General features: G+C 39.2%; 1 protein-coding gene across 4 annotated transcripts in view; it reads left to right on the top strand.

The window, feature by feature from the left end:
* The window catches only part of LOC136424728 (sodium channel protein 1 brain-like), an 87,567-nt gene that overhangs the window by 16,968 nt on the left and 42,622 nt on the right, over positions 1–27,977 (top strand). For all 4 annotated transcript variants that reach the window (XM_066413351.1, XM_066413352.1, XM_066413353.1 and 1 more), the window contains exons 2-5: positions 7,884–8,062; positions 20,450–20,577; positions 26,265–26,345; positions 27,224–27,352. In XM_066413351.1, coding sequence (XP_066269448.1) covers positions 7,991–8,062; positions 20,450–20,577; positions 26,265–26,345; positions 27,224–27,352 — 410 coding nt within the window. In that variant the 5' untranslated portion in view covers positions 7,884–7,990. The remainder of the gene's footprint in view (positions 1–7,883; positions 8,063–20,449; positions 20,578–26,264; positions 26,346–27,223; positions 27,353–27,977) is intronic.

Here is a 27,977-nt window from a genome sequence, read left to right on the forward strand (position 1 = left end):
ACCAAAACCATATATAGTTGCTTGAGTAACTGCTATTTGGTGTAAGTGGCAAGTAGTTTATCATCCTAGTTGATTTCTCTGGTTGAGTCAATTTTAAATAATGTTATACCCCTTCCAAACCGATAAGTCATTTCCAGGAATTTCCTTGGTGATTTCTAGGAATTTCCAAAACACTAAAGGCTTTAAGTAATATTAGGAACACAATGCCTTGCACGCTTGATGTCACTTTTTACAGCCTTTCCAGGGGAATTATCTCTTTTCCATAGTCCAGAACATGGATGATGGCCTCTAAACCGTTTTGGCGTGCAGGAGATCACCGTCTGTCTACGTGAGATAAAGTTTACTACTGGTTTTACGGACTGCAGGATCATCCGCTTGTTCCTTGGACTGAAGATACGCAGATACCAGATAATGCATGCCCGGAACAAGTTTTAACTGTAATTTTCAAGACAAAATTGCCCATTCCTTGACAAAGACTGGTCAAAATTTTTGTGTTGGAAATTGCAGATAAAATTTGTTTCAGAATGATTTCTACCAACACAGATGATTCAAGCTATGATTCATTCATGCCCAGCACATCTTACTGTAGGTTGTTTTTATGGGGTGCCAATACCAGTGTACACAGTCACCCTTACAACGTGCTATCCCAGACAACAATAGAAACACATGGCAAACAACAGGCAACAAATGAAATACAACTTGTTATTCAGTGTAGTCACTGTGAGACCGAAAGAAACAGGTTATATCAAACAGTTGCCACAGATTCCCCTAGCTTTGACCATTCAGAAGATCACAAAAAAGACTACGTGTTACTGAAAACACAAAATCCACTATTATGCAGAACGTGGGATAGTTCATAAATCCACTGCCTCGAAAGAATAACTCAACCCCCACAATAGTAAACGTTACACCTTAAAGTTGATTAGAAATTAGTGATATTCACTCCATTAACTTTAGTTTTACCTCGATACTAAACATGCAACTAGCCTCGAGCTTGCAAATAACTATCCAAAAGTATAAAGTATAGAACTGTCAGGCCAGGCTTGAAATTTTGTCTTGAACATAATAGAACGGCAATTGATTTTTCTAGAAATATGCAGGGGTGCTTCCATGGTAGTATTACATCTAAGACTTTATTTCCTATATGTTTTTTTCCAGTTAGTCATCATATAAGGTCTTGCTACAAAATGTACATTGATATCAGCGGTACCTGCTTGTCAGTGGTACTAACCCGTGCATGGCAGAAGTGCTGGAATAGTAAGCGGTAAATGGCTATAGACAAGTTGCAGGATTTTAATATGTAGGTTTGGCAAATGATTGATGAGTTCTTTTTACATAACTCTTGAATATCTTAATATTAGTCATGAGGGGGTAATCTTACGATGATTGCAAATAACTTATGAAGATTGGGTCAAAAAGTGGGTGACTTAAAAATTGGGATCCTTCCCACTTACATATTCATCTAGTAAGTAGAAAGAAGGGATTTAAGATGTGTCACTTAAAAAGATTAAGCGATTTTGGGCGGTGATTTTTCTCAAAGTGTGCCGTCAGCAAATTGCGATCCTTCCTGCTTTGATATTTATCTACGCAGTGTAACTAGAAAAAAAAGGATGATATATGTACAAAAATGTGTTCTGTTCTGTAAAAAGATTTATGCGATGAAGCAAGCATTATGACAAATGTACTTCCACTGCCGAAAAACTAACACGATTCCATTAATTCTTGGCAGAAAACCTGTCGCAGTGCATTTTTGCCCTACACCCATAATGTCATTTGTTTTTGTCTTAAGAAATTACTTTTCCACATAGAACCTTTCAAATGCACTGTAGTCATCAGAACACTATATTCAATCGATATCAAGCATATCTAGTATTATCATAGATTAATGCGCTGGCCCACTGGAGATAAAGGGTCCAATATTCGGGATAAATGCAGGATAATAAGATCGGGTTTGAAAGTAAAAAAAGCCTAAACTGAGACTGATTCCATAACATTTTAACCTCCTGCTACTTTGTACTTGTATGTGTGCCAAATACAATATAGAGTTGCCAGAACTAACGTCATTTTAAGCCTGAAATATTACAGAACTTTCCTTTTGGCTCACATAAAGTGGACAACTTGCAAAAATTGATTTATCTGTGCTACTCGATGTTATCCGCTAAATTTTAGAATTTATCATAGGCGTGTGAACCCTAAGATTGAAAGCACGCATCGTTTGGAGTGGCTTGTTGTATGCCTAACGCGCCAAAATAGGCGTGGCTAAATTCCGTCTGGTAATACGGCCGTCGGCTTTAGAAACGGTTGTCGCCTTTAGAAACGTACGGTTGTCGCCATTTGAAACGGCCGTCGCCTATTTTCATGTATTAGCACGCTCCGTCACTTTAAGTGTATTAGCATGTTCTGCCTACAACGTGATGTTTCGAGGTGTATTTGGTTAGCGTTTAGAGTTTAAGGCTTTTTGACTCGGGTTCGAACAGGGAGTGGTATGGTGCACTTGTTTTTCGATAATTTTTAAACATTATTTAACACGATACTGCTTGCAAGTCATCGTCTTCATGACTTACATATATGCAAATTAGGCAAATATGCTTCGAATGGAAAATTAAGCAGATATAGGGGCGACAAGTTGTTAAGTTTGATAAAGTCAGCATGTGTGTGCCAGTAAAGCTGGCACATGCCGTGTTATCCCAAATGGTGGTTGCACCGAAACCCAAGCAATATTAGGGCCCGAAAATTGGATTTTGAGATTCAATTCATTCAGTAATTTTAAACATGACTAGTTCAAACAACACTAACAGAATGATTAGCGACATCCATGATGCAAAAATATGACGTCGGTGTGAAGTGAGAACTCACTTAAAATCGTCGCTGGGGTTTTTGTAGTCTCGTATCATCGTACGGCTCTATTTTGTGCGCTAAGTGTGAAATTATTACGCAAATGTGCTAAACAGTGTTAGTAAATGTCACTTCCATAAAGATTTCAGCATTTCTTTATTTCCAATTTGTTGGCCCTAATATTGCTTTGGTTGCTTTTAAGATTCGACTGTCTGTTATGTCACAGCCTCGTCCAAAATTTTTAAAAAGTGCGATGAATATGACTTCACCTAAACCAACACTCTTTCAACAACGTCTCCCCTTCAAGAGTCGAGCCCTCCTCTCCAGAGAAATAATTCGATTATCTCTTCCCCCGTCTGCCTCGTGGATATGGTCTAAGAATCATGTACGTCTCCCAAGTGACAACGTGTAACTAAATTGGCTACTGCGGCTGTGGGGAGACTGTGAGTGAGTGAGTGTGTATGATAAATGGGCGGATTTGTCAAACGGTAACTTGCGGAACATTTTCCTGCCCTTTGCGATTCGTTTTCTGGGCGTCTAGTTCTCCATGTCGACAGGAAGGCGTCGTTTCAAGGTTTTCTCCTTCAAACCGTATCCAGGAGTCGTTATAAATACCCTTGGGGCAACGGAAGGACTGAGTAGAGTCTTGAAGGAAATGTTGAACCTAAGCCCAGGCTCACGATATCTCTTTTCCATTTGCGAAAAGGGAAATTGTACACACTAATAATGTGTACGGTTTCTTAAATTTCAATGGTTCATCAACATTAACCTTAAATAGGCATAGCTAGACGACCAGACGACTTGTAGTTGCACTGCAAAATGTTTTGGGGTAACCGTTATTTAGTAACCATTTTGTTATTAGTTTATATCAAATTTAGCAAAACTAGCTCAGGAGGTAGTTTACTGTAGAAACTAGTTCTTAATAGCATTACATTTATGATGATTTTATCTATGGTACATATACTTTCAATTAGCCTTCGGGCATGTATTGGCAATGAACGTATAGCAATTATTAAACACCTTATTTACACTGCATTAGAGTAGCGTACATGTAAATCTACAGAAAAATTAATTACCACTGCAATTTTTCTTATTTTGTTTATAAAAGGTTTTGCTTAGTATATGAATCATTCATTTTGTCTTTGCACATTCCTTATGTACCCTGTCATACCATGCCTACTGCAAGAGGGCGTTTCTGATTGCACCGAAAAAGACATGTGTCCGCCTTGTGCTTTCGATATATTCATGCTAGGAAGTAACCGTTATTAGTTTAGTACTTTGAATCAGTTTTGAAATTGGACGGGCTTTAGTGTCGCCCTTACCCTGCCCTAATCCTAACTCGTATCCTAAGCCTAACCCGTATCCTAACCCGAACCCGTATCCTAACCCGAACCCGAACCCGAATCCAAACTCACTGTTTGGAACATACTCGTACATGTGTACATAGTACACAAAATGTAACATTTTAGTTCATCATCAACCACCTGAGTTGTTATCTATACTATTATGACCAACATTGTGACTCACCAGTATTCTGTGCTATGCACAAATATGAAAATATCAGGAATCGAGCAACCTTTCACCACATTGTTTTCCCCGCAATAACCGCAAGAGGGCGTTGATGTAACTTTGGTATGATTCAGAGGTCGTCATTGCGCGGCCATATTTTTGTCTTAGGACTTTCGGCTAGGATATGACAGGAGTATGCCATTAACAAAGGCCTTCACTTCAACCATTTTCTGTCACTGAATTCGGCTAAACTGAAGAATGTCCCCTGAAATCCTAATGTCAACAAAAATGTGAATCTGTGTACAGATTCAGAACAACTTCACCTCGCACATTCGCACCGTCTCGTTTTTCAAATAAGGGATGTGTCAACAACTTATCGTACTACGTTGAATACTAGTATAGCTTCTGAGGTGTGACAGGGCGGTCTGTTAAAGTCTATACCCAAATGGGCACGGGAAAAGTGTACATGGCGTGCAAGCTTCACACTTTATCTTATATCTGCGCTAGTGTGTGACGATCAAAGGCATACTTCATTATAGTGCAGGTTGGCACAGCACCGCTAGAACTAGATGACACCTCAATCATTTGTTTCTTGAAAAGATAAAGGCACTGTCAGGGGTGCCTAAATATTCATACGAGTTTTACGGAATTTATGCAAATTTTACGGAATACATACGAATTTTAAGAAATACATGCGATTCTTATTGATTTTTGGGAATACATGCGATTTTTACGGGATACATACGATTCTTGCAAACTGAACGGAACACATACGAATTTTATAGAATACATACGATCCTTACTAATTTGTTGACCATCGCCTGTCTAACACCGGCTTTCAGTCTTTCCCTGCTAGTGGGTCTAAACTAAACCGATATGCCAGCTTTAGTCAGGTGGAGCCTTTTAGTGCTTAACAGGATCGAATTTTTTTTGAAAGCCAAGATAGAGTTGGGAAGAAGTAAGTTCCGACGCCGCAATCTACAATATGCCGCTCATGTCCAACTGGACCAACAAATTTGTAGGGGTCGTATACATGTATTCCGCAAAATTTGTAAGAATACTTATGCACCGCTGGCAGCACAGCATACGCTTTACACGTTTTGGGGACGTTATTGAAAAGTGCGAACTTTTCTGTTTGATGTTTTGATTGACGAGGTTGAGAATTTAGCGCAGCGGAAGGACGGGTCGAGACCTGCGCAGACACCACGGCGCCGAAAAAGACGCCTTGTCGTTTTCAGAAGCCCTCCGTCTTCATCATGTTGAGGTGTTGCCTTTAGAACGTTAGCGTCTGTGCATGTAAGTGGGTCACGCTTTAAACATGTCAGGTTAGCCCTTTACAATATTAATAGCAGCACGCAAATTGGGCAACATTGGCTGTATCATGTATGTATGTTTCAGCTAATCAAATAGAATATGAACATATGATAATAATAACAATAATGATAATCATTATAATAGAAATAGATAAAATATCAGGCGTCCTTATTGTTAAGTTTGTAATTGTGTAATTATAGATCAGATATGATTGAAAAAAGGTAGCATTTTGTTGAAAATTTCATAGTGATGTATTTAGGAAGCTGATCATTCCTTTCATGAAGAAATAGTTGGAAAGATATCAAAATATATCTTAATCAATCAATAAAAAATTATTATAATCTGTAGTATCTATAACAACATAATCTGAATATATCTAAGTTTCGGTGACACAGCGAGTTTAATTGGAATAACGGCAATGATATGGGGGAATGTATAGTCTCAAAACGTACATACATGCACGTGAGGTTCCTAAGATCCTTTTAGGTGTTAGTGTGTGTGTCTAGCTACATACTAGGTCCCTCCCAATAAAATGGTATGGCGACCCTGTGACGTCACAATTCAAGATGGCGGCCACCACACATGCCAACAGATTCAATAAAGGTTTTGCTACGCAAACCTGCAATAGTGTAATTGACTGTACATTACCCCGTTTAAAGGGCAGATATCAATATGAATATATGAATATGACATTACGAAAACCGTCACTGTATTTACAGCATTTATTCAATCGAACTATCAAAACAAATGCAAAATGTGTACTAATTTTAGTAAGAGAGTCTGACACGCTTTACGACGTGACTACGGTCACAACCCGACATCTGAGCATCGTCCGACTGTACAAAAAGAGTCGAGGGTTTATCTTATTTGTATACTGTAAAAGTGATAATGTGCTCGGTTTTCATGGTGATCTCTTCACCGCGAACTTAAAACCATCCCGAACATTTTTGTTGTTTTCTGCTCGCATACCTCTTTGATTTAACCACGAACTTAAAACCACCGCAAACACTCAATTTTCTCCCTACCGCGGAATAAATCTAACGCGAACATTTGCCCCTTTACAGTGTTTGTTTGGCTGTAAAATGATACAGCCAGGACTGCCGAACTACCAATGGCAATTATCAAGCCCCTTTAGACAGCGGACCCGCGACGCGTTGGCGACCTCACTGCGTCCTAGATTGAATTTGAGTTAGGCTTGACTTTACAATAGGAATACCATGCAAAAAGTACAAGTATGAATAAAAATGAAATCACACAAAGCGTAAAAAGATTCGTTTTTTATCGATTAGATTCGTTTAGCGCGCTGTCAAATCACTCGGTCGCAGCGAGGTCGGCAGCGTGTCGTGGTTGTGAGATAGGGGCATCAAGAGGTAGGCACCACCGGGATCATAGTGTTGGGCGACACCTGTTGTTGCATTCTTAAAGGCTTTCCATTAAAAAATCCCACGACACCCCACACGGCTGCGCCCATTCAACAGGTGACAAGCGACATGGAGCACATCATAAAATATTCATCGCCCCCTGTTTTGATGTTACGCTATTCTATTATAAGTTCCCGGTGCCATTGTGTGACGGTATCCATGGCAACACTCTTACAGTATGGATCAATATGAGCAATGTGTTGACTGCTATATAGTGTCATTTTCTATAGTACACTCTTATCAATAAATGACACTCTTTTCACTTCGTTACCTCCACTGGCGATGCAAATTTATGTGTCATATATTTAAAAAAAAAGAAGAGAAAAACTATTTTCTGATAGATACAAATATTTCTTGAAGCTATAGCGATGTAACTTATTGATTTATCATTTCATCCAAATGTTTGTATGATATATATAGTCACCTGGACCTGCACTTCCATTAGGCCGATATACTTTTGTACCGCTTCACTGACTTTCAAAACATAATGCTTTTAGACAAATGAAATTGTGCGACAACAGTGTCCCGAGCGTATTGGTGTGTGACATTCCTGTAGTGTATCCTTGGTGGACAACAAGTACAGATTCCCTTGTATTCATCACTTAGGTAAGGACAGATAGCACATTTGTTTCACGATGCAAAACCGTTTGACTGATGTTCTGTTTAGTATTTTCACGGTTTGCAGGTATTAGGGACATTTATATTGTTAAGGTTTGCTTGTTAAAGGCGTGTGGGTCAGGTCCCGTGACTATTCGGTGATCCTTTTAAAACCGAGTTTAAACCACCATCTGTTGTTGTATACAGGGGAAGGAACATGGAAGGGAGCTATAGCGAGGTGTAGCAACAACAGAAGACACTGAACTGCCAGTCTACTTCTGAAGAACAAGAAGAAGAAGGGGGAGGAACGCAAGATGCACCGGTCCAATATGAAAAGAAAGTCTTCGGCTAAGGGGGCGAACATTACCTTCAAGTGCCCGGATAAGGTAAGACGTTTTTCTAAAGTATTATGATCAAGTGTTCTCACTGGTTTGTTACGTTTATTACCTTCGCCAAGAAAGGATGTTTTTGGGTGCATGTGTGTGTGTGATTGTTTGTGAATAGCATAACTCAAGAAGTAGTGATCAATGATATTCGGTATGTTGGTAGGTGTTAGCAAAACAAAGAAACTATTAGAATTTGAGCCACCTATCAGCTTTTTAAGGTGCTACAGTGGAACTTCCGGCTATGATATCTTGATGTTGTTCTTAATGAGTTATCTGTGGTGCCTTGGTCTGTTAACCTGTACTGTTTCATGAATTAGTGGTAAAACTGCAACCTATAACTTGTTTACGTATTGATAGTTTATCTATTTATAGTTACATTATCATCGCATCAAATAAGATAGGAATTCTATACATCGTGAACATATGTTTCCGAAGTATTTCACATTCTGTTCGTGTAGAATTCTAATCATGAACGATGTTATTTTGAAATGGCATGACGCCGTAAAAGTGATTCATTTAAATGTCTTCGCTGTAATTCATGTGGCCAGGTATTAGTGTGAACCGTCTGGCGTTTCAAGAACTAGAAATATGTATCATTGTCTCTCTTATAAAGTCGTCAAAACTTTATAATTTGATACCTGGTATGATCCTCTATAAGGCAATGGTTTAGTTTTAGTACAAATATTTGTTTTTGCTTTATTTTGGTTGTCTCTTTTTTTCCTATCTATATTTGTGTGGGCATATTTATTAGTAATGTGCCTTAAGTCACATGATAAAAATATACACTGAGGCGCCCCCCCCCCCCCACGTTACTCTTGTGACCAAGAACCTTTCGAGTATTTCCCATTTCCCAAGTCAGCATGTGTTACCCAACAAACCAAGTTTTTTTGTCCTTTTTTTGCTGTTTTTTTGCCTGTCGTTGATAACAACACTTAAAGAACCTAGTGCACCCTTAACTTAAGCTTTGAAAACTTTCCTTAAATCCATCGTCGAACTGAAGGTTTTAATAGAAGATGTACAACATTGATACACCACAATAATTCAGGCAGCGTGTGTTACCGATCAAACCTGAAGGTTTCATGTACTTGTTTTCTGTTGTTTTCTTAGTCTTTGATAACAAAAATGACCACTTTAGGCTTCTCAGGCCTATACCTTACCTTCCCTAATACGTGCTTCTTCTAGAAGTTAGTGCTCCCGTGAGCTTCGAGAACTTTCCTTCCATTCAGACGTCCTAGTCTTTTTTACAACCTTGACATCCTTGCTATCATGATTCCTAAAAGCAAAATGTTGTTTTCGCCCTCGAGCAGAACCCACTAGATCCACCCCATCTATTTTCGTCCCCCAGGGATCATATTGTCACATTCGCTTACGTACATTCAAAACCGACAAGCCGCCATTTTGACCCGCGCAATTATTCCACCGACCACATAACAGATCTGGTTACCGACGAGTCATCAATTATTCAAGCCATGAAATGAGCAGCTCTTTAGTTGCCTCTTTATCGTTTTACTGGCTAGAAGGTAATCTATTTTATTTGAATCACAAAAAAGGACCAACAGACTTCCAAAGAAAGGTTTAATACCTGATCTTACTAATGTCCATTCGGGCAAAAGACTAGAAGTTTTTATTTCGTAATCTAAAATTGCGTCTGAAGAAGACACTTGAAATTGTTATTTTGCTGGCTCTTTAACGTTTTACAATCTGAAGGTTGATTTGCATCACAAAAGAGGACCTAACGACCTTACGACTTCCAAGAAAAGTACAAGGCCTGGTCTTATTGATGTTTACTGGGCAAAAGGGCTATGAGTTTTTGTTTTGTAATTTTGATATTGTATTTGTAGAAAAAACTTGTCAATTCACTTTCCTTTTATCGTTTCACTGGGTAGGAGGTGATCTTTGCATAACAAAGAAGGGCCTTAAGACTTTCAAAGAAAAAATGCAATGCCTTAGTGATGTTTGATATTGCATTTTGCAGATGAGAACTAGGAGGTAATTTCTCTTATTTGCATCAGAAAAGAACGACTTATCACCATCCAAAGAAAAGTATATTACCTTGCCTTAATGACGTTTGTCGGGAAAAAAGACGAGAAGTTTGTATTTTGTAATATGATCTTGTAGAGGACATATATCTTATTTCAATCTCAAAGGACCTAAAGACTTTCAAAGAGTAGAACAATGCTTCTTATTAAAGTTTAGGAAGCAAAAAAGGTTAAAACCTTTTATCTTCTCATTTGATATTGCATTTGAAGATGATTCGTGACAGTGATCTAGGTGCAGGCTTAAGAGCGCTTTTATTGTTGTATTTTCCGTCTAGACGTTGCCTCACTACTTACCTGGTTCCTTCAATACCAATTCAATAACTAAAACCCTATAATTTTAATTTCAAATGTCTTTATCTGTCATTGATTATACTCACGTAATACCCTCACCTTATTAAGTAAGCTTGGACAATATATATTAATACAGTAACGATTTATTCTTTCTTAAATTTGAAAGAAATGAAATTACGGATTGAGCTATATAATAGCTATTGACCAATTCTAGTGATTCGTTCCTTTTCATGAACTTTATCTGATCGGAAGTCAGCAAGAAAGTAATGTCAATGAATTTTAAAAACTTTAGTAGTATTGCTTTAATAGCAGACTGCAGTACAATTAAATGGGTAGAGGGCGCTTTACACATGCATGTCGCATAAATGCAGTAACAATGAATCACATTATATGTCTTACTTCTTTATGTAGTAAGAAGTCTATAGTTTACTGGCTGTGCCTTGGCAATCATGTCGAAGTGAGATAATACAATAGATACTGCTGTTGCAGTTTCATGGCATTTTGGCTTGGCATTTCTATTGCATAGTTGTCATAACGCAAGAAAAAATGTATGTTCATGACAAAAAGTATGATCTACAAGATCATAACCTAGTTCAGGATGCCCTTTTGGTATCTGACATCTAGATATAGAAGAAGGACAGCCTACTTACCTCAGGCGCCGTTGCTATCTTCAAAAGAGGAGGAAACATTCAGATATGGCAATGGCATGCTATGTACAGATGTTAACGGTAAAATAGGCACTTCACTGGAACATCGCAGTTCAGAAAGTCATTTCCCTCTGCCATTCAGGCCCCTAGCATGACTTGTGAAGGTTCGTTGGAGAGACTTCAGAGCTATATGAAAGGCCCTTTCCGTTAACAAATGTTTCTGGGACGGTAACGCGTTGTGTCGTTAGGTGCTTTGGCCTGTAAGCGTCTGCAAGAGTATGGCCTGCAAGAGTATGATACATTTTTATTGCTGCAAAATAAAAACCTGTTGTATATGAGAACATTATAGATAGCAAAAAGATCTATTGGGATTAACGCTATTTTGTTCAGAAATAAGGAGTAACCTTATCGTAGAAATTATAAGTATAGATATATTCTGAATATATATTCGAGCGGTTTGACAGAGGGCCCAACAAATTTTATGAGTAGATAGAAACGAATTTAACGCTATACGTTTTGTGTTGTCTTTTCAGTTATACCTTTGCATTTTGCATGATATTCCAATTATCATAAAGCCAAGGCCAAGGGTTACAAAATCCCATTCGGGTTGCAGTGAGGTCATTGTGAGGTCACCGTTTAGTGGAATGGGGGCCTAACAAGATTAGGAACGTCGGAGAATTCTTTTGGAATACGCGTCACAAGGCAACATCCCAATGTACATATTCATAGAAGACTGCTTCATTTCCATAAGAAACGAATGGGTTCAAACATCAAAGCATTTTTTCACGATTGCTGTACCGGACTTCTAAAGGAATTTTGATAGCTTTTTAGCTATAATTAAGATGGAACTAGCAGGAGATTTTCTAATCACATCTTTAAAGTTCAAGATTTGGAAAATCAATTGGTTCATAGAAAACAGAAAAGACTGCTTTCTTCTTTTAGTTTATGTACTGATCATCCTTAGGCTCCCATATCACTAAGTTGTATATGTTGCACGTCAGCCTGTAAAGACGTTTTACTGTATAAGGTCATAGAGACTTGAGGATTATCTCCAGACTACAGGAGCAATTTACATTTAAACGACGTGTTGCCGGCATATTCAACACGCGACTTCTGAATACTAATGTTCTAGATAGAGAGCGTCTATGTCGTAACATCTAGAATGATCGGTTACACCCCTGTTTCTATGTTGCAACAGCCCCTAACTCTGACATATGGAGGGGTTTTAGTTAGGTTTAGGGGCTCGGTAGTTATGGATAAAATAGGGTGGTCCCCGGATGTTCTTGACTACTTTCACGACTTCACTTTTCCGTGCAAGATTATTCCGAAATTATGCACAACCTCCACAGAATAAGTATCAATCATGATGTGGATTGTTTCAGACATAATGTTAGCCATGAGACATGAAGCTTTAATTGTAAATTGAATGCACAGTCCCTTAATAAGAGCCCGGTCATATACGTTGTACGATTGTCGTCCGATTGTCGTGCGATCGTCGTGCGATTGCAAATTCGTGGCATCTTGGGATAACCGTACACATGTTCCACAAAATTCAACTGCCTTGTTGCGGAAGAGGCTGTCTTAGATCCTTGTCAGCAGTTAGTTCTTTTAAGAATTTCTACGACATTAAAATTGCACGACGGCACGGGGCGGGGGGGTTTAGAGACACCCCTGTCAAAAAAGGACCAGGAAGCGCACCCAATCCAAAAAAGCTAGCTAGCGGGAATGACCCCTGCAACAATATGTAACTGTGTTTACATCTGTGTGAATTTTAAATGTCTATGTAAATGTGCTGTTATGTTATGTAATTATGTATGTTCGAATAAAGATGTGGAAAAAAAAGCGTACGACGACCTACGACAGACGTAACTAAATGTATCATACAATGTATATATGACTTTTAACCTTACTAATTGTGTGTATAACAAAATGACTGTTTTTCCCCAGGGTTTGCCCTTAGTAAAAGCCTCTGGCTAGTTGGGCAACCATTGCATGAACATACCGAACAAATGAATAGATCTAAAATGTAACGGCGTCGTTATGTATGATAGAGTTCCAGGGTTTTCTAAGGACGACCTATCCCCGGTAGCAACATGTCTTGTTCACTATTCATATTCAATGGTGCGTATCCATTGAACACGACATGTCATTAATCAATGAATAATCTTGCTGTCGGCGATCCATACACATAGCTTCATATGTTATCATGTTGGCATCGCTGCAATAATGACATCAATTCTATATGAAATATAAACCGGTTATTGATGTGCTGTCCTTAGTTGACCGGAGATTAACGAAGAGGCGTACAATTGTAGAATGTAATATCAAATTTTTCAAAGCCTGAAAATGAGAAGATTCATTTATATATTAGATATGTTTACCGTGTCTTTATTTGCAAAATAAAATGTAGTGAACAAGTGATAAGAGATATAACGGCTAAAAATGACGAAAATCTAAATTATACTCTAATCATGTTTAGAGTATCTGCATTTGCAAAATGTTTTTGATGTAGACGAAATTTGAGCGTTAGATTAAAGCCTTAAAATGATAAGTATACACTAGTTGTGTTTGGTTTGTCTTTATTTGCAAAACATGTCTGTAGTGGACGGATTTTGAGCTTAATCTGCGTTTGCAAAATGTTTTGCTGTTGAAGAAATTCAAGCGACATAAAGCCTTAAAATTACAAAAAAAATTGGGTATGTTCAGTAAATCTGCATTCGAAAAATATTTTTTTGTTGTGGACGCAATTTTAGCGACTTAAAGCCTCACATTGATGAAAATGTCAGTTATGTACTAAATATGTTGAGTGTGTTTTTATTTGCAATTGTTTTGTAGGGGACGAGCTATAAGCGACATAAAGCCTTAGTATGACGAAAATATCAATATATTCTAAATATGCTTAGCGAATCTGCATTTGCAAAATGTTTGGTTGTGGACGCAATTTAAGCGACTTTAAGCCCTAAAATGATGAAAATCTCAGTTATATATCAAATATGATTAGCGTGTCTTTATTTGCAAAAAAAGTTTTTGTAGTTGACGAGCTATAAGCGACTTAGAGCCTTAAAATTATGAAAATCCCAGTTACATTCTGAGTATCTTTAGCGAATCTGCATTTGCAAAATGTTTTGTTGTTGAAGATATTTAAGCGACTTAAATCCTTAAAATGCTGAAAATCATTTACTATGTATGCTTAGTGTGTCTGGATGAGGGTTTGAAAATCTTGGTAGTCAACCGTCGTACCATGACGACGACCGTTTATATACTCAGGGTGTGAATGCATTTTGCTGGAAGCACAGTCATTAGATGTTTAGTGATACGTTCATAAAACATCACCGTAAAACAAAGCCCTGTGCTCGGAGAAAGTCATCTTCCCCAGGCACAGATAGGTTTATGATGAAATGAAGATAATAATTTCGTTTACCTTTGGGGTTCCGTTCAAAAATGACGACCATTAAATATTCATCAACAGACAATGCAGCGGGTGGTTAGGGTTGTGTCAGCAAAAATAGGTTGGGAGGAGGCTTCGATAACATCTTTTCCCACTCTATTTTTCCCACTGTATTTTGCTTTTATAGATATTTCTTTGATGATAATGTAGTTTTTTTTCTATTTCACATGCCACCGGTGTTTCTTATCTAAACTTCAGGCTGTGTGAGTAATAGTGCAATGGTTCTTAAAATGGATTCCTATCTACAGCACTGAAAAGGCACTTACCTACAGGCACATATGGACAGAACATGTATATGTCTCTAAGAGTCTCTGACAATCTTTGTCAAACATAGCTTTCAGGGTCCGTTTAAGATACATGATATTCCGAAAGCGTCCTCCTACTCTACATAATTCTCACGCCTACCCAAAGACCCTGATACACAATAAAACTCGTAACAAAATCCAACCATTACCTTTCTCTGAACCCTGCATGGTAATCTTGCTTTGACAAAGACGTGTAGTCTTTAACAACTATCTAAGCCCCAAGATCCCAAAGCCCATGGAGTGATCCTAATTGCTTAATTGCATTAACCATACTCATTGTACAAAGGTTTGACCACACAATGGTTTTCCAATATGTCCAATGCCACGTTGCGGTAAGCTGCTCTTTTGTTCAATACATTCATCCTCTCTGCACGCACTCGAGTGCTTTTGAGACACATTTTATCTGGCCATGTGTGACTGGGCATTCTAAATTTGTTTCAGCACGCACGAATCAAAGGCAACCAAAGCAACATTAGGGCAAAATAATGGAAATTAAAAAAATGCTGAAATCTTTAAGGTAGTTACATTTACTAACACTATTTCGCACACTTGCATAATAACTTCATACTTGGAGCATTTTAAAACCAAGCAAAAACGTGCCCGATGTTTCCTTAGTTTCGCGAGCCTACAAAAACCCTGGCGAAGATTTTCAGTGAGTTCTCACATCACAACGTCGTCATATTTTTTGCATGATGGACGTCGCTATACACTGTGATAGCGTCGTTTGAACTAACCATGTATAGAAGTGACTAAATAAATTGACTTTCAAAATACAATTTTCGGGCCCTAACATTGCTTGGGTTCCTTTAATGTGTGACTGGACATTCTAAATTTGTTTCAGCCACGCACGAATTAATAGTGAAAAGACGTCATGGCTTCGATCGGAATTCCCCTGTCACGAAAACTTTGCCGACGGTTTGTACTGGAAAACGGTGGCTGCATCAGAAAGACAGGATGATGCCGTTTCAGGTCAACGGATACAAATATATTGATAACCCAAGTATGTTAACGTGTCATCTCATGGTGTGATGTATGACGTATTGGTTCAGGCATTATTGGAAAACCTGGTCTGCTTGCAGGAAGATTAGAAGACATTTTGACCTGCTTTTGTTTTCACTCAGTTTGACAGTGGTTTTGGCGACTAGCCAGTGGTTCTCAATTACTTGTCAGCGTTTAAATGTCAAGTATTATATGATTGTACATCATATAGTAGTATTCACCGCTTAAATAATGCCACATGGGTTAATTCAACTCAAGTTCTACCCTTATCCATACCAAGAAAGGCCAGTGAATATGTAACGTTAGGTAACTTTTATCCGTGACATGTTTTGGTAAGAATCAATCGACACCAATCTGACAAAAGAGTAAACCGGCATTTCTTTCTGCTACGTTCCGATATTATAGATTTCCTTTGCCAATTATAATGTACATGTTATATTTTGTCTCTAGTCCTGTTAATTCAAAATATTGCAATCTGAATTTAAGTATACCCTCCGCTGCATCGAAAACGACGGCGTTCTTAGATGGGGGTAACCTTTTTTCGTTAATTGCCTTATGCAGCAGTTGTTTGTTTCTTGGCTTGAAGAACGAACTCAAAAACATAAAATTGTCTAAACAACAGAGAGATTGAAAAACCTTTTCTAGTGAGAAATTTTACATTTAATTTTGTGTGACTATTAAATACATCTCTGTCCAGGCGATACTTATTGCTACATATTGATTTCAATGCCAAAATTTGTTATCAGTGCACAATCTGATAATTCCTTTGACATGATGAAGAAATTATATATTCACGGGCAGGCTAAGAGGGCGCTTGAAGGCCGAGGTTCCACGATGGGTCCATACATCTTCCAATTACAACATCTGCAGTGTGTGGTGGTCTCTTGGATCTAAAGGTCACTGGTTTGAATCCCAACGTTGCCGCCAGAATTCTTAACCACCGCCGGTGGGGGTGAAGTAATTCTGAGTGAAATTTTGCTGTGTAGCTATGGGGAAGGAAAACCTCATCTGTAACACATTTGTTTAAATGTGACAACCCCGGCATGGTATACATAGGAAAACATATTTTAACATGTCTAGACTGAAGAAGACTGAAAATCCTCCAATGATTGTAAATGCCATTCTCACCCCATACGTATACTTTACAGTGTTGTATAAGGTAGATTAGCCTTAATGAACTGTAGTTATGTGCAAGTACATGCCATACTTTGTCCCTTGTACATTTGTTGTACAATAAAGTTATTCTCATTATTTATCAACCCAACGCACTTCTTGGAAATAGGTCAGATATGTTGTCTCCAACAAAAGAACTCAGAGCGCAGCGCCGTTACTTCGTTCTTAGATATTAGGAATTGACTGTTAGGCATAGGAGGCTGTTAAATAAAAGCAGACTGGGAATAAACCATTTGTGCTCACCTGAAATGATGTCGAATTAGATCCAATGGTAATTATGTAATAATGGAGCCTGCGCATTGGTCGACGTAAGTCGGCTACATCATAACTGCCAATATCCTTGGTTCTTATAGGTCAGAGTGGAAATCCAATTAGTCCTAGTTTTGGCAGTTGTTCGAAGAGGCGCAAAACTACCCTATTGTAAATTGACAGTCTCAAGTACATGTTTTATTGATAAACTCCTAAGCAGCACCATTTACCCACAAGCTGTTGCAAAATAAAGCTACTCACTGCGCATCGTGGTGAACCAAAGTATGATAAGATCTTTAATAATAGTTGTACAGCCATTGATGAGACGCATCTTACGCCTTCAGATCAGAAATAAGGATCATGCAAAACAGGAAACAAATCTATTTTCCAAAATATTGTCATTTTAGCTGAGACATCTTAATCATTGACTTTTGCTATATATTTTGAAAACATGAAATCATTTAAATTCTAAAAACCAAATATATACAGTCATTTTGCTAATGCTATATACCATATTAGAGATCACGAAAATCCCGTTAAGTGTGATCCCTACTGGAAGGTTTTATGTGAATAACTATGAAATGATTATATTGGAAAAGCCATGTAGTGAGTGTATGTTATAACAGAGACGAAGGTCATCATAACAAAACCGTCCGATACGCCGCCCGTAGCTGATGTCATCACCTCATCAAAATGACTTCAACCCTCTTTTAAATGCTGACGTATCTTTCCTTATAAGCGAGTCGGAACTACTTTGAAAGTCTACCGGGCCCGTGTAGTTAAGCGCACTGCTGGGCATTGATAAACACAAAAGGATCACCAACACCTCGGGGTCCCTGATGGCAAAGTTCCTCGCCTGATTACAGTATCAAGCCCACTACTCTATCTCATCAGCATTGAATGTCCCCGGAGTTTGCCCTTCAAGCAGCGTGCAAGAAAATGTACCTTGACGAACCTGGCGCAACTCTCACACTTAGCGAGCTGATTATGATCGATCGGTGGATCCAACGGCTCATTTGGATGTGGTCGGACCTCGTCGAAGAGGTCATTCGTAGGCAAGATAGTATCAAAGGTAGCAGCAAAGCTGCGGTAAATGTTGGAGAGATAGCGATCCGCGTTGTTGGAAGCACACCTAATCTGCAATCGTCACACGGCTTGCTTGTTCCATGCGGAGAGAGGGTGCGGTTTGCTCTCGAGGATTCCTTCCTTCTCCTCCTCCTCCTTTTGCGGAGCGTTTCGAAGGAGGAGTGGACGTGCCACGATGTCCGCGTCTTTAGAGTGGGTCTATATCTCCAATTGGAAAAACCAGTGGAATTGGAAGCGTTGGATCGAGCCGTTGTTTGAAGACAGAGAAGTGAGTGTACTGTTGCATGTTGTCAGAGACAGAGTTAGGTTTGAAAAGTAACGGGCGGTGGTCTTTTCTAGATTGCTAGAGAGGGTAAACTTGGATGGATTGATAACGTTGGCTAATAGGTATAAACGTTTTCCGTTAAGAGTCGATGTACTACCATTTCCATTAAGCTAGAACTGAACAGCTTGAGTTACAGGATTAATACGATTTTAGAATTTCTATTCTACGTTTAAAAGTAGAATTTAGGAAAAACGACGATGGTCTCGTGATATTTTTTTCTCAACCTTTGCCTATTCACAGTACACGTATAGCGCTTTGTACTACTTAATATGCACGGTACAAGATAGGCTTGGTCACTGTATGCTGTGAAAGACAGGTATTTTCATGCACTAAAAGCCTCCTTTATGAAATTTGAAACTAACATTCATGCCCTTCATAGCTATATTGATGACCGTCCGTGATCTGCATTTTTGATGAGCTGTGTATTTATCGTTCCATATCATTTAGCATTTTCCTATAGAATACTTAACACCATTTGCATCAGCTCAATGATGTTGTAGCGCTTTAGTCATAGACACTGTGATTTAACTGTAAACATGTCCTTCGAAGTGCTATAAAAACGAAAGCAGGTACAATAATTTATGATGTGTACTAACATTCATTTACCAGCGCCTGAGAAGCCAAAACGCTCACAATTGCAAAGCAGTCAATTTGATTTATATTCTTTACCATCATCGTAATTGAATTGCAAAACAAAATGTAAATTTCATTTTGAAGCAGCGGATTTTTGATTACGGAAGATGTGTATGTCAGGTCATGTTAATGTCGCACTTTTCCTGTCTCCTATGTTATTGTATTTTACCATAATGTTTTATTAATGGGGTATAGATTCTTGTTTTTGACTTTTAGGGACAATTTGTTGTTACTTATTTGGCATCAATAGTTGTCGTTCTTGTTCTCTTCTTTTGACTACTCAACATGTATGGGCAAACCATAAATTTCGTCAAAGAGTAATTGGCCCTCTTTAAAGTTTATCCAATACCAATCAATGTTTGGTCTGAAGAAAAAAATTGATGAAAAATACAATTAATAGGTTAGACCATCCTCATGAAGACATGGACAGAATTTGGGTGCAAATTAGATGAAAAATACAGTTAATAGGTAAAACCATTCTCAGGAAGATATAGACAGAAGTTGTGTGCAAATTACACAAATATACAGCTTATATGTTGTAGTTAGTACTTTGGACACATCGGTATAAAGTATACACACACTTTGGTGTGTATGTGTATGTGTATGTGTGTTTGTTGTGTGTGTGTGTGTGTGTGTTTGTGTGTGTGTGTGTGCTTCCGACGTACTTGTAGCAGCAACTCAAGAAACAATAGATAGATTGTGATGATACTCTGTCTGTGAGTTCTCGGAAAGAAGAAGGTCATTGTCGAATGAGGACTTCCGAGTAACTTTTCCTGGTACTGCAGCGAAACTTTATTTGATGATGTTAAAATTGATGCTTCATAATCTATTTTAAACATTTAGTTCTTTTATAAGTAGAGTTAAAACCGCATTATGCACTGCTAATTATTTCTAAAAGATTGCCATAGTTGTCCACAGCATATTGCTTGCTGTTGTTTATCAGAAATAATAACTGATGACAGCATTTGACTTGTTTCATCCCTGAATAGTTTCATCTAGTTGGAAAATCACTGGATAACAAGGTTATTTTTTCACAACCAGGATTTATATACAATAAACAGCGGGCGTTTCTGTGACCGTCTGCCACCTTCTTCATGGCAATACTGACTGGTACTATTCGGTACTGCAAACAAGGTGTCGCTGTTAACAATGTGGTATACCAAATGTAAATATTTGACTTGTTTTTTCCCAGGTGCTGTGTGTGGTCGTCAACAGGACGTCCTCCACCTGCATCTTCCGTTTCCCGGGTGACAAGGTTCTGTTCTGCCTGGGACCGCTCCATCCCATCCGGAGGGTAGCCATCTGTGTAGCAACAAACAAGTATCCTTTCTGCCGTTTTATTTCAAAACCTCCATTGTTGTTGCGGATACAGTGCTGTTTGTTGCTGTTGTTCTGTGTGTGTGTGTTTCTCTTCATGTGTGTGTGTCCTTCTCTCTCTATCTCTCTCCCTCCTCTCTGTGTGCTTCTCTCTCTCTCTCTCTCTCTATCTCTCTCCCTCCTCTCTTTGTGCCTTTCTCTCTCTCTCCCTCCCTCCCTCCTCTCTGTGTGGTTCTCTCTATCTATCTCCCTCCTCTCTGTGTGCTTCTCTCTCTCTCTCTCTCTCTCTCTCTCTCTTGTGCCTCTCTGTCTCTCTCTGTCTCTCTCTCTCTCTCTCTCTCTCTCTTTCTTTGCTTCTCTCCCAGTGTGCGTGCGTGTTTGTCTGCGTTTCTTAGTTATTCTTTCCAGCCAAACTCAGGTAACTATGGATACATTATGATGATTTTCGGTCTGTGGGTTGCTCTTTTGAAAATGAAGGTCAAGGTCGATTTTGCACCTCCGAGCGGCTGTAGTAGGTACTACAGTGTAACTTTCGGTTTTAAATATTCTGTTCTGTTCTGTTATGTTCCGGACATCCATACTATTCTGCTACAATAATGTCTATATCTAGAAAAGATGTTTTATATGTCTTGCACACGTTTTTAGTTTGGTTCTCCAACCCACGTGCGCGTGCCATTCAAAGCAGTAAGAATGTCATTCAGCGATAAAAGGGACCATTGATAATGAGGCAGCAAATGTTACTGATGTCCCTGAATAACTTCACAATCAACATGTAATCCCACACATATCCCTTCTTCAGCCTTAAAATGCTTAATTCATGTGTTCTGATTTGCCTGCATATCCAGAGTTGATCCCAACTAAACCGTTTCCTGACCCCGTTCTTGATGAGTACACGATGAGTCCATAAGTACATGCGCATCATGTCCACAAAAAGGACACATTCATACACATTGACCTATAGCCTTACCAAGCAGAATGTCTCCTTAGTGTGCAGTATTTTCTCCTCTCTATATATTCTAGTACCCAGGGGATGCCACTGGTATTGGACACTTAGAAAACACCGTGGACTGTGGGCATCTCATGGGTGCAAGCGTTATCGAACGAAGCTTGCTGATTGCATTTAGAGTGACTTGTGGCAACGTGACACGCAATTTGATTGTCTCTGAAGCGGGTGATTGTCGCAAGTAGGTCGTCAGTCAGTGCTCCTGAAGTTGAGTCAGTGCTCCTGATCGGAGAAGTGTCAGTGTGAAAGGTTTTTCAATATCGACTGGTGGAAGTGTCGTATCTGATTGTGTGTAAGTGAGGCATATGGATCTGGTCACAAGACGGTCAAACTTTCCCTTGCGCGGTAAATTTGTGTTTGCTTGCTGTTGAGTCAGCTGATTGTGTGTGATCGGCAATGTGTAACTTTAAGCATATAGATCTGGTCACGGATCGGCTAAACTTCCCATGGTGCGGGAAATTTGTGACTGCTTACTGGTGAGTTAGCTGATTGTGCGTGATCGCAATGTGTAACTTAAAACATATGCATCTGGTCACGAATCGGTCAAACTCTCTCTTGCACGGTAAATTTGTGTATGCTTGCTGTTGAGCTAGCTGATTGTGCTCAATCATGTAACTTAGAACATATGCATCTGGTCACGAATCGGTTAAACTTCCCATGGTGCGGTAAATTTGTGACTGCTTACTGGTGAGTTGGCTGATTGTTCTCAATCGGCCATGTGTGAATTTAAACAGATGGATCTGGTCACGGATCGGTCAAACTTTCCCTGGTGCGGAAAATTTGTGAATCCTTACCGATGAATTGGCTGATTGTACTCAATCGGCCATGTGTAACTTTAAACATATAGATTTGGTCACGGATCGGTCAAACTTTCCCTGGTGCGGTAAATTTGTGAATCGGCCATGTGTAACTTTAGACACATGGATCTGGCCACGAGTCGGTCAAACTTTCCCTTGCACGGTAAATTTGTGAATCCTTACCGCTGATTGTGCTTGATCGACCATTGTCATAAACTAAATGAAGCGGTACGGCCTACTAGTCTATTTTATGGATGGCGTTTATTGATTGCAACGTACTCGATGCAACACTACAACACCACCAGTGAGTTGGATGCTTGTGTCTGATGCCATTGTCATAAAGCAAACGAACCGGTAAAGACTGTCTGCATATTTTATAATGAAATTCATCGATTGCAATGGGCTCAATACTTTCCTACAAAACACACTAATTAAGAAATCAAAATGGCAACATAGAGTACCTGGCAAATATATCTTCCGGGGTTTTCAAGATGTGTTTTGTATTTCCGTTGTGTAGCTTTTATTTAGTTCACCGTACGAAAGACACTAGAACTGTACTTTTCGTTGTACAAATGAAGCTTTTTATATGTACCGGGATGCATACACTAACATGAATAAATCATATCTAGATAAAGATCAAAACGCAACAAAAGCAAATCTAAATAGGCGCTCAGAATAAAACATCACCCACATATTATCGGTGGATTGATCCCTGTGATATTTTCGTAGATTGTTTGGATTAACATGACATGTTTATTGATTTAACGATTAGAAGAACAACGCAGCTGTTGCTGTTTTTACCACCAATTACAATCGATAATTCTATTGATCAGTAAAATCAACTGATACTTCATCCATATCAGATGTATGAAAAGCGTAAATCATTAATTTTTCATACGCCACTAGATCTGGAAACGACTATGTAAATGTAATGTCTATTTTCTAATATCAAGTGATCGCATTTTGTATTGCCTGAAGTATCGGTGTCTTTGAAGCTGACACGGTTTGCGCATCAAATATTTATTTGTGAATCTTGTAGCTTCAGGATAGAGTTCACAAAGGACCGCATACCGTGCTGTTTTGGTATGATATTACTAGATCATATCACTGGTTATTGATGAGCAAATCAGAAAAAAAAATAGGTGAAGGAATGCTCAGAACTTGAGAATTATACATTCTTTCGACATTTTTCTTATGTTTTATTTGTCTACGCCACATGCAAACAAGTAACAGTACCAATGTTGAAATGAAAATCTAAATGATAGTATGAACATGGATTGCAAATGCTGTAAATGCAGGAATGTTCGCCGGGATTTGATTTCGCGGAGAGAGAAGATCGAGTGTTCGCGGTGCTTTTAAGTTCGCGTTTGAAACCATAGTAGCACTACAGTCACAAAATGGAAACAATTTTCGGTGATTTTAAGTTCGTTGTGAAATGGTCACCGCGAAAACCGCGAACATAAAACCAGCGCGGACATTGCTGCATTCACAGTAGTCGTGCTTTTCTACTCTATATTCAAGTCTGTGTCAGTCAAGTTCAGAATATTCATCGTGTTGTACGATGAACTTTAAAGTCTGTACGATGAACTTTAAAATCGAAACCTTTTCCATAGTCATAGCTCCCGGCCGTGAGATTGTGAATAGATGCGACAAGTGGAAGTATTGGATGAAGGCGCTGTGAGTCTTATCTTCAAGACATCTTGGCAGCTCAAGTTGCCACACCAGCGGATCAATAAAGAAATTCCATCAGATTGCCGTCTCTATGAACAACCTAGTAGATAGTGAGCAACTCCTTTGCCATTAATTATCAAGTTGTATGAAGATCTTCTTGACATGTAAGTCAGATAATACACATTAAGAAGCCGTCTATGTCTACTTAAGCTTCGCTTTAGCTTGCCTTACTGACAACTACTAGATATAAGATTAAAAGGTGAAGTCCTGGTACGTAAACCGTAATTAGCTTGCACAATGCAACGGTGTATCTTGTCTAGGCAGGGGATTAAAGATGAGATCTCTCACGTATTTCATCCTGGCTTTAAGTGGAAATAAACATCATCCCATAGCGCCAGTCAAGATTGGAGTCGAACCCCCAGGGCATGCCGTTCTCTTCAAACTGATCCCCGATTACTTATAATTGCCATTCGGATTGCTTTTCCGATAACCCCTTCCACAAGTCTCTCTAGCAGTAATTTGTTAGGTGAGTGGATGCTTATATAAATGTCTGACCTATTCATCAAACGGTTGGACGAGAGTATAGAAGTGTTGCATGGACCTAGTTGTATAAGATTGACCTCCAGTGGTATGAAATATACTCCATTGCAGACCAGCAGAGTCAGCTTAAAGTAGGAATGCAGAGTTGATGTAATCAGTTCGAATTATGCCTCAGCCTAACGATTGGTGACAGTTCTCTGCGCACACGCGAGTGTAGTTATTCTCCCTAAGCGAACGATCCGTCAAACTGATAACGCAGTCATTACTCCTGATCCCGATGGCATCGGGTATTGCGGAGTGCAAATTAGCGAATTTATCGCCAGTCATCACTTTGCCTTCTGGCTCCTCTGTGCAGAACTCGTCAACATGCATCTTGTTGCGTCAAACTTCAATGAAAGAGAGAGCCTCATTATTATGTCAACAACCAACTACTTATAGACTTCGTTTCCGTGAATGAATGAATGAATGAATGAATGGTTTATTAAAGAAAATATAATTTTTCAGCCTGGACCTTAACTACCCCCCAACAAAGGCTACAACACAGCCTCGGCAGAAGCTAGGCTGTGAGTTAAACACGCGAGCTGTGGAGAACTGAACTGTGTTGAGCCACAAGGAGTTGTAGGGAATGATGCAGAACTTTGAAAGTGAAACACTAAAGAACTTTAGAGAACTCTGAGAGTTATTTGTACAATGCACAGAAATAGAGACGGGAAAAACAGTTTGTATAGATATGATATGATATGATAGATCTGATCGAATATTTTTTTAATGTCCCAATGGTCATCAGTAGACTAGACGTGTGGGGCATTGGAGACCCCTGGCAGGTTCGTTGATCTGCCTTCCGAGAGATTGTAAATATGATTACGAAACAACAACAATATAAGAATATAAGAATATAATTTATTCTATAAAACAGGATCGCTATGTACTACATGTTAAGTGTCATGGTTTCCCCTTTGTAAATACTTCAGCTATGCAATGCTCTCCCAAGGGAGGAATAAAGTACAAGAAAGAGAAATGAAATTTATTAAAGAAAATATAATTTCTCAGCCTGTCGGCCTAATTGTAGGCTCCTGCCACATGATTAAGGTAATATACATGAAGTTAAAAGTTGACTGATAGAACTACAATTAATAGAGTATTTAGATGAGTATTTAAAACGTAATTCATAGCCAGTAATAGTCAGTCTTCTTGGAGTGGACGGAGAAAGAAAGAGCAAATCGCGTACTCATTTATGTATTTCGTTATGGCGTGTACATACCAGTAACCAGGGTATATCGTACTATTTCAATGAATTGTAATGCAAACAAATACAAAAGGTAGTCCCATAGCCTTTTTGAGGCCATGGGGGCAGTGGGTTCTTATCCACTGTGCCTTGGCCTGGGCACGGTACTGGAGGCAGGGCCCATCCCTCCATCCTTAAACCGCCTTTTACCACCCCAACCAATGCCCGGTATCAATTTATATATTGTAGAATGAGAAAAGTTACGTTAAGTGCTTTTCCCAAGGACACAGCATCGGTGGCATGTCAGGGGACTCAAACCCAGAACCGGGTTCTGAGCGAAACGCCTCATGGAAACAATGAACAATACCAATGTTAAAATGATATTATAAATGATAGTATGAACAACAAATACAAGAATAGTTTTATCAGACCTGTTCCTTGACAGCATGACCAGATATTTTGAGATGTTTGTGATGTGTACCATCCTCATCAACAGCCTCATCCTGTCTATGTCCAGGCCCATCCCCATCACAGAGTAAGTACCTGCTATCTGTCTTACACTGAGATTGATGATATGACAGAACAGCAAACTCCATTAGAGGGACCCAAAGCAATAAGGTCAAAAAAATGGAAATGAAAGAAATGCTGAAATCTTGATGGTAGTGACATTTACTACATTGTTTAGCTCATTTGCGCAATAACTTCATACTCTTAGCATTTCAAAAACTTGCAAAAACGTGCCGTACGATCCTCTTGGTTTCGCGAGCCTACAAAACTATTTTCAGTGAGTTCTCACATCAGAACGACGTCATATTTTTGCATCATGGACGCCTTGGACTATACATATGTGATATTGTTGTTCGAACTAATCATGTATAGAAATGACTAAATGAATTAACTTTCAAAATCCTAAAACGTCTGGAAAAGTAGTACATGAATGCTCATTTTAAATGGGAAAGAAAAACAACTGTCTGAAATACGTTGATAAAAGTTGCTCGAAACGATAGCCTAAAAACCTACATTAGTAATGGTGGGAAATGAGATACCTAGGACATTACGTTGCTGAAGGTTAGACATCCAGGTAAAAAGATACGCCCAAAATAATTACAACCCCGACCCCCAAACACACTCACAAACAAAACAGAACAAAGACATACATACATACACAGACAAACCCACATACAAACAAAGCCACACAGACACAACACACACTTATAGACGCACATACACAACACACGCACACACATACATACAGACCCAAAAACACAAACAAACAAACAAACACAAAGAAGCATACAAAACACGCACATTCACACAAAAGTAGTATAGTGGAACCATAAGATAACAACGTGTGGTCATAGGCATTCACCATAACCTATTCATAACTCAGTGCCATGTTTGCTGTCTCCCCAGCTATGTGTTCATGGCGATCTACACGGCGGAGATGGCAATCCGGGTGGTGGCGAGTGGCTTCATCCGGCGGAAGCACTCCTATCTCAGGGACATGTGGAACGTCATAGACTTTCTCGTCATTTTTCTCGCGTGAGTTCACCCTTCTCATGTCTTGCATGAACTTCAGCAAGTACTTTTCTTTTACTTTAAGCCCCCCCTCTAACTGGACCTGCGGCACGGTGGCGTCGTCGCTGCAGCGTCACTGCGGCCAATCGATTTGACAAAGATTTCATCGACAAAAAATGAATCTTTTAAAGCTTTTTTTGGTCATATTTGTACGTTTTGAATGATATTACCATTACAAAGTCAAGGGCAACACAAATCCACCTTAGGACACAGTGACGCCGCCAGCGTGCCGCGGGTCCAGTGAGAGGGGGGCTATACTTTGACCAAGCTCTTGCTCGAACCAAGCTTGAAAGCTTCCTCCAACCAACCTTTATCAGTGACTGGCTTTCCTTCACTTCCGTAAGGTTTGTGTTAGCTCTTAGGGTATCGATGAAGGTGTCATGGGTATAATAGGGTAGAGCGCTCGCCTTGCGTGTGGCAGGTCGAGAGTTAAATCCCCGGCCAAGACTTTGTATCTGCACTTAGCACGCATGGGGAAACTTTAGAGTAGTAGTACTCATCCACTGTGTCCTGCTGCTGCAGTGTAATGGACACTATATATGCAGCTGCAATCACTCTTTCCTCCATATTCTCTCCACTGCATCCTGTT

The sequence above is a fragment of the Branchiostoma lanceolatum genome, chromosome 18 (assembly GCF_035083965.1).
Source record: "Branchiostoma lanceolatum isolate klBraLanc5 chromosome 18, klBraLanc5.hap2, whole genome shotgun sequence".
NCBI classification, from domain to species: domain Eukaryota; kingdom Metazoa; phylum Chordata; class Leptocardii; order Amphioxiformes; family Branchiostomatidae; genus Branchiostoma; species Branchiostoma lanceolatum.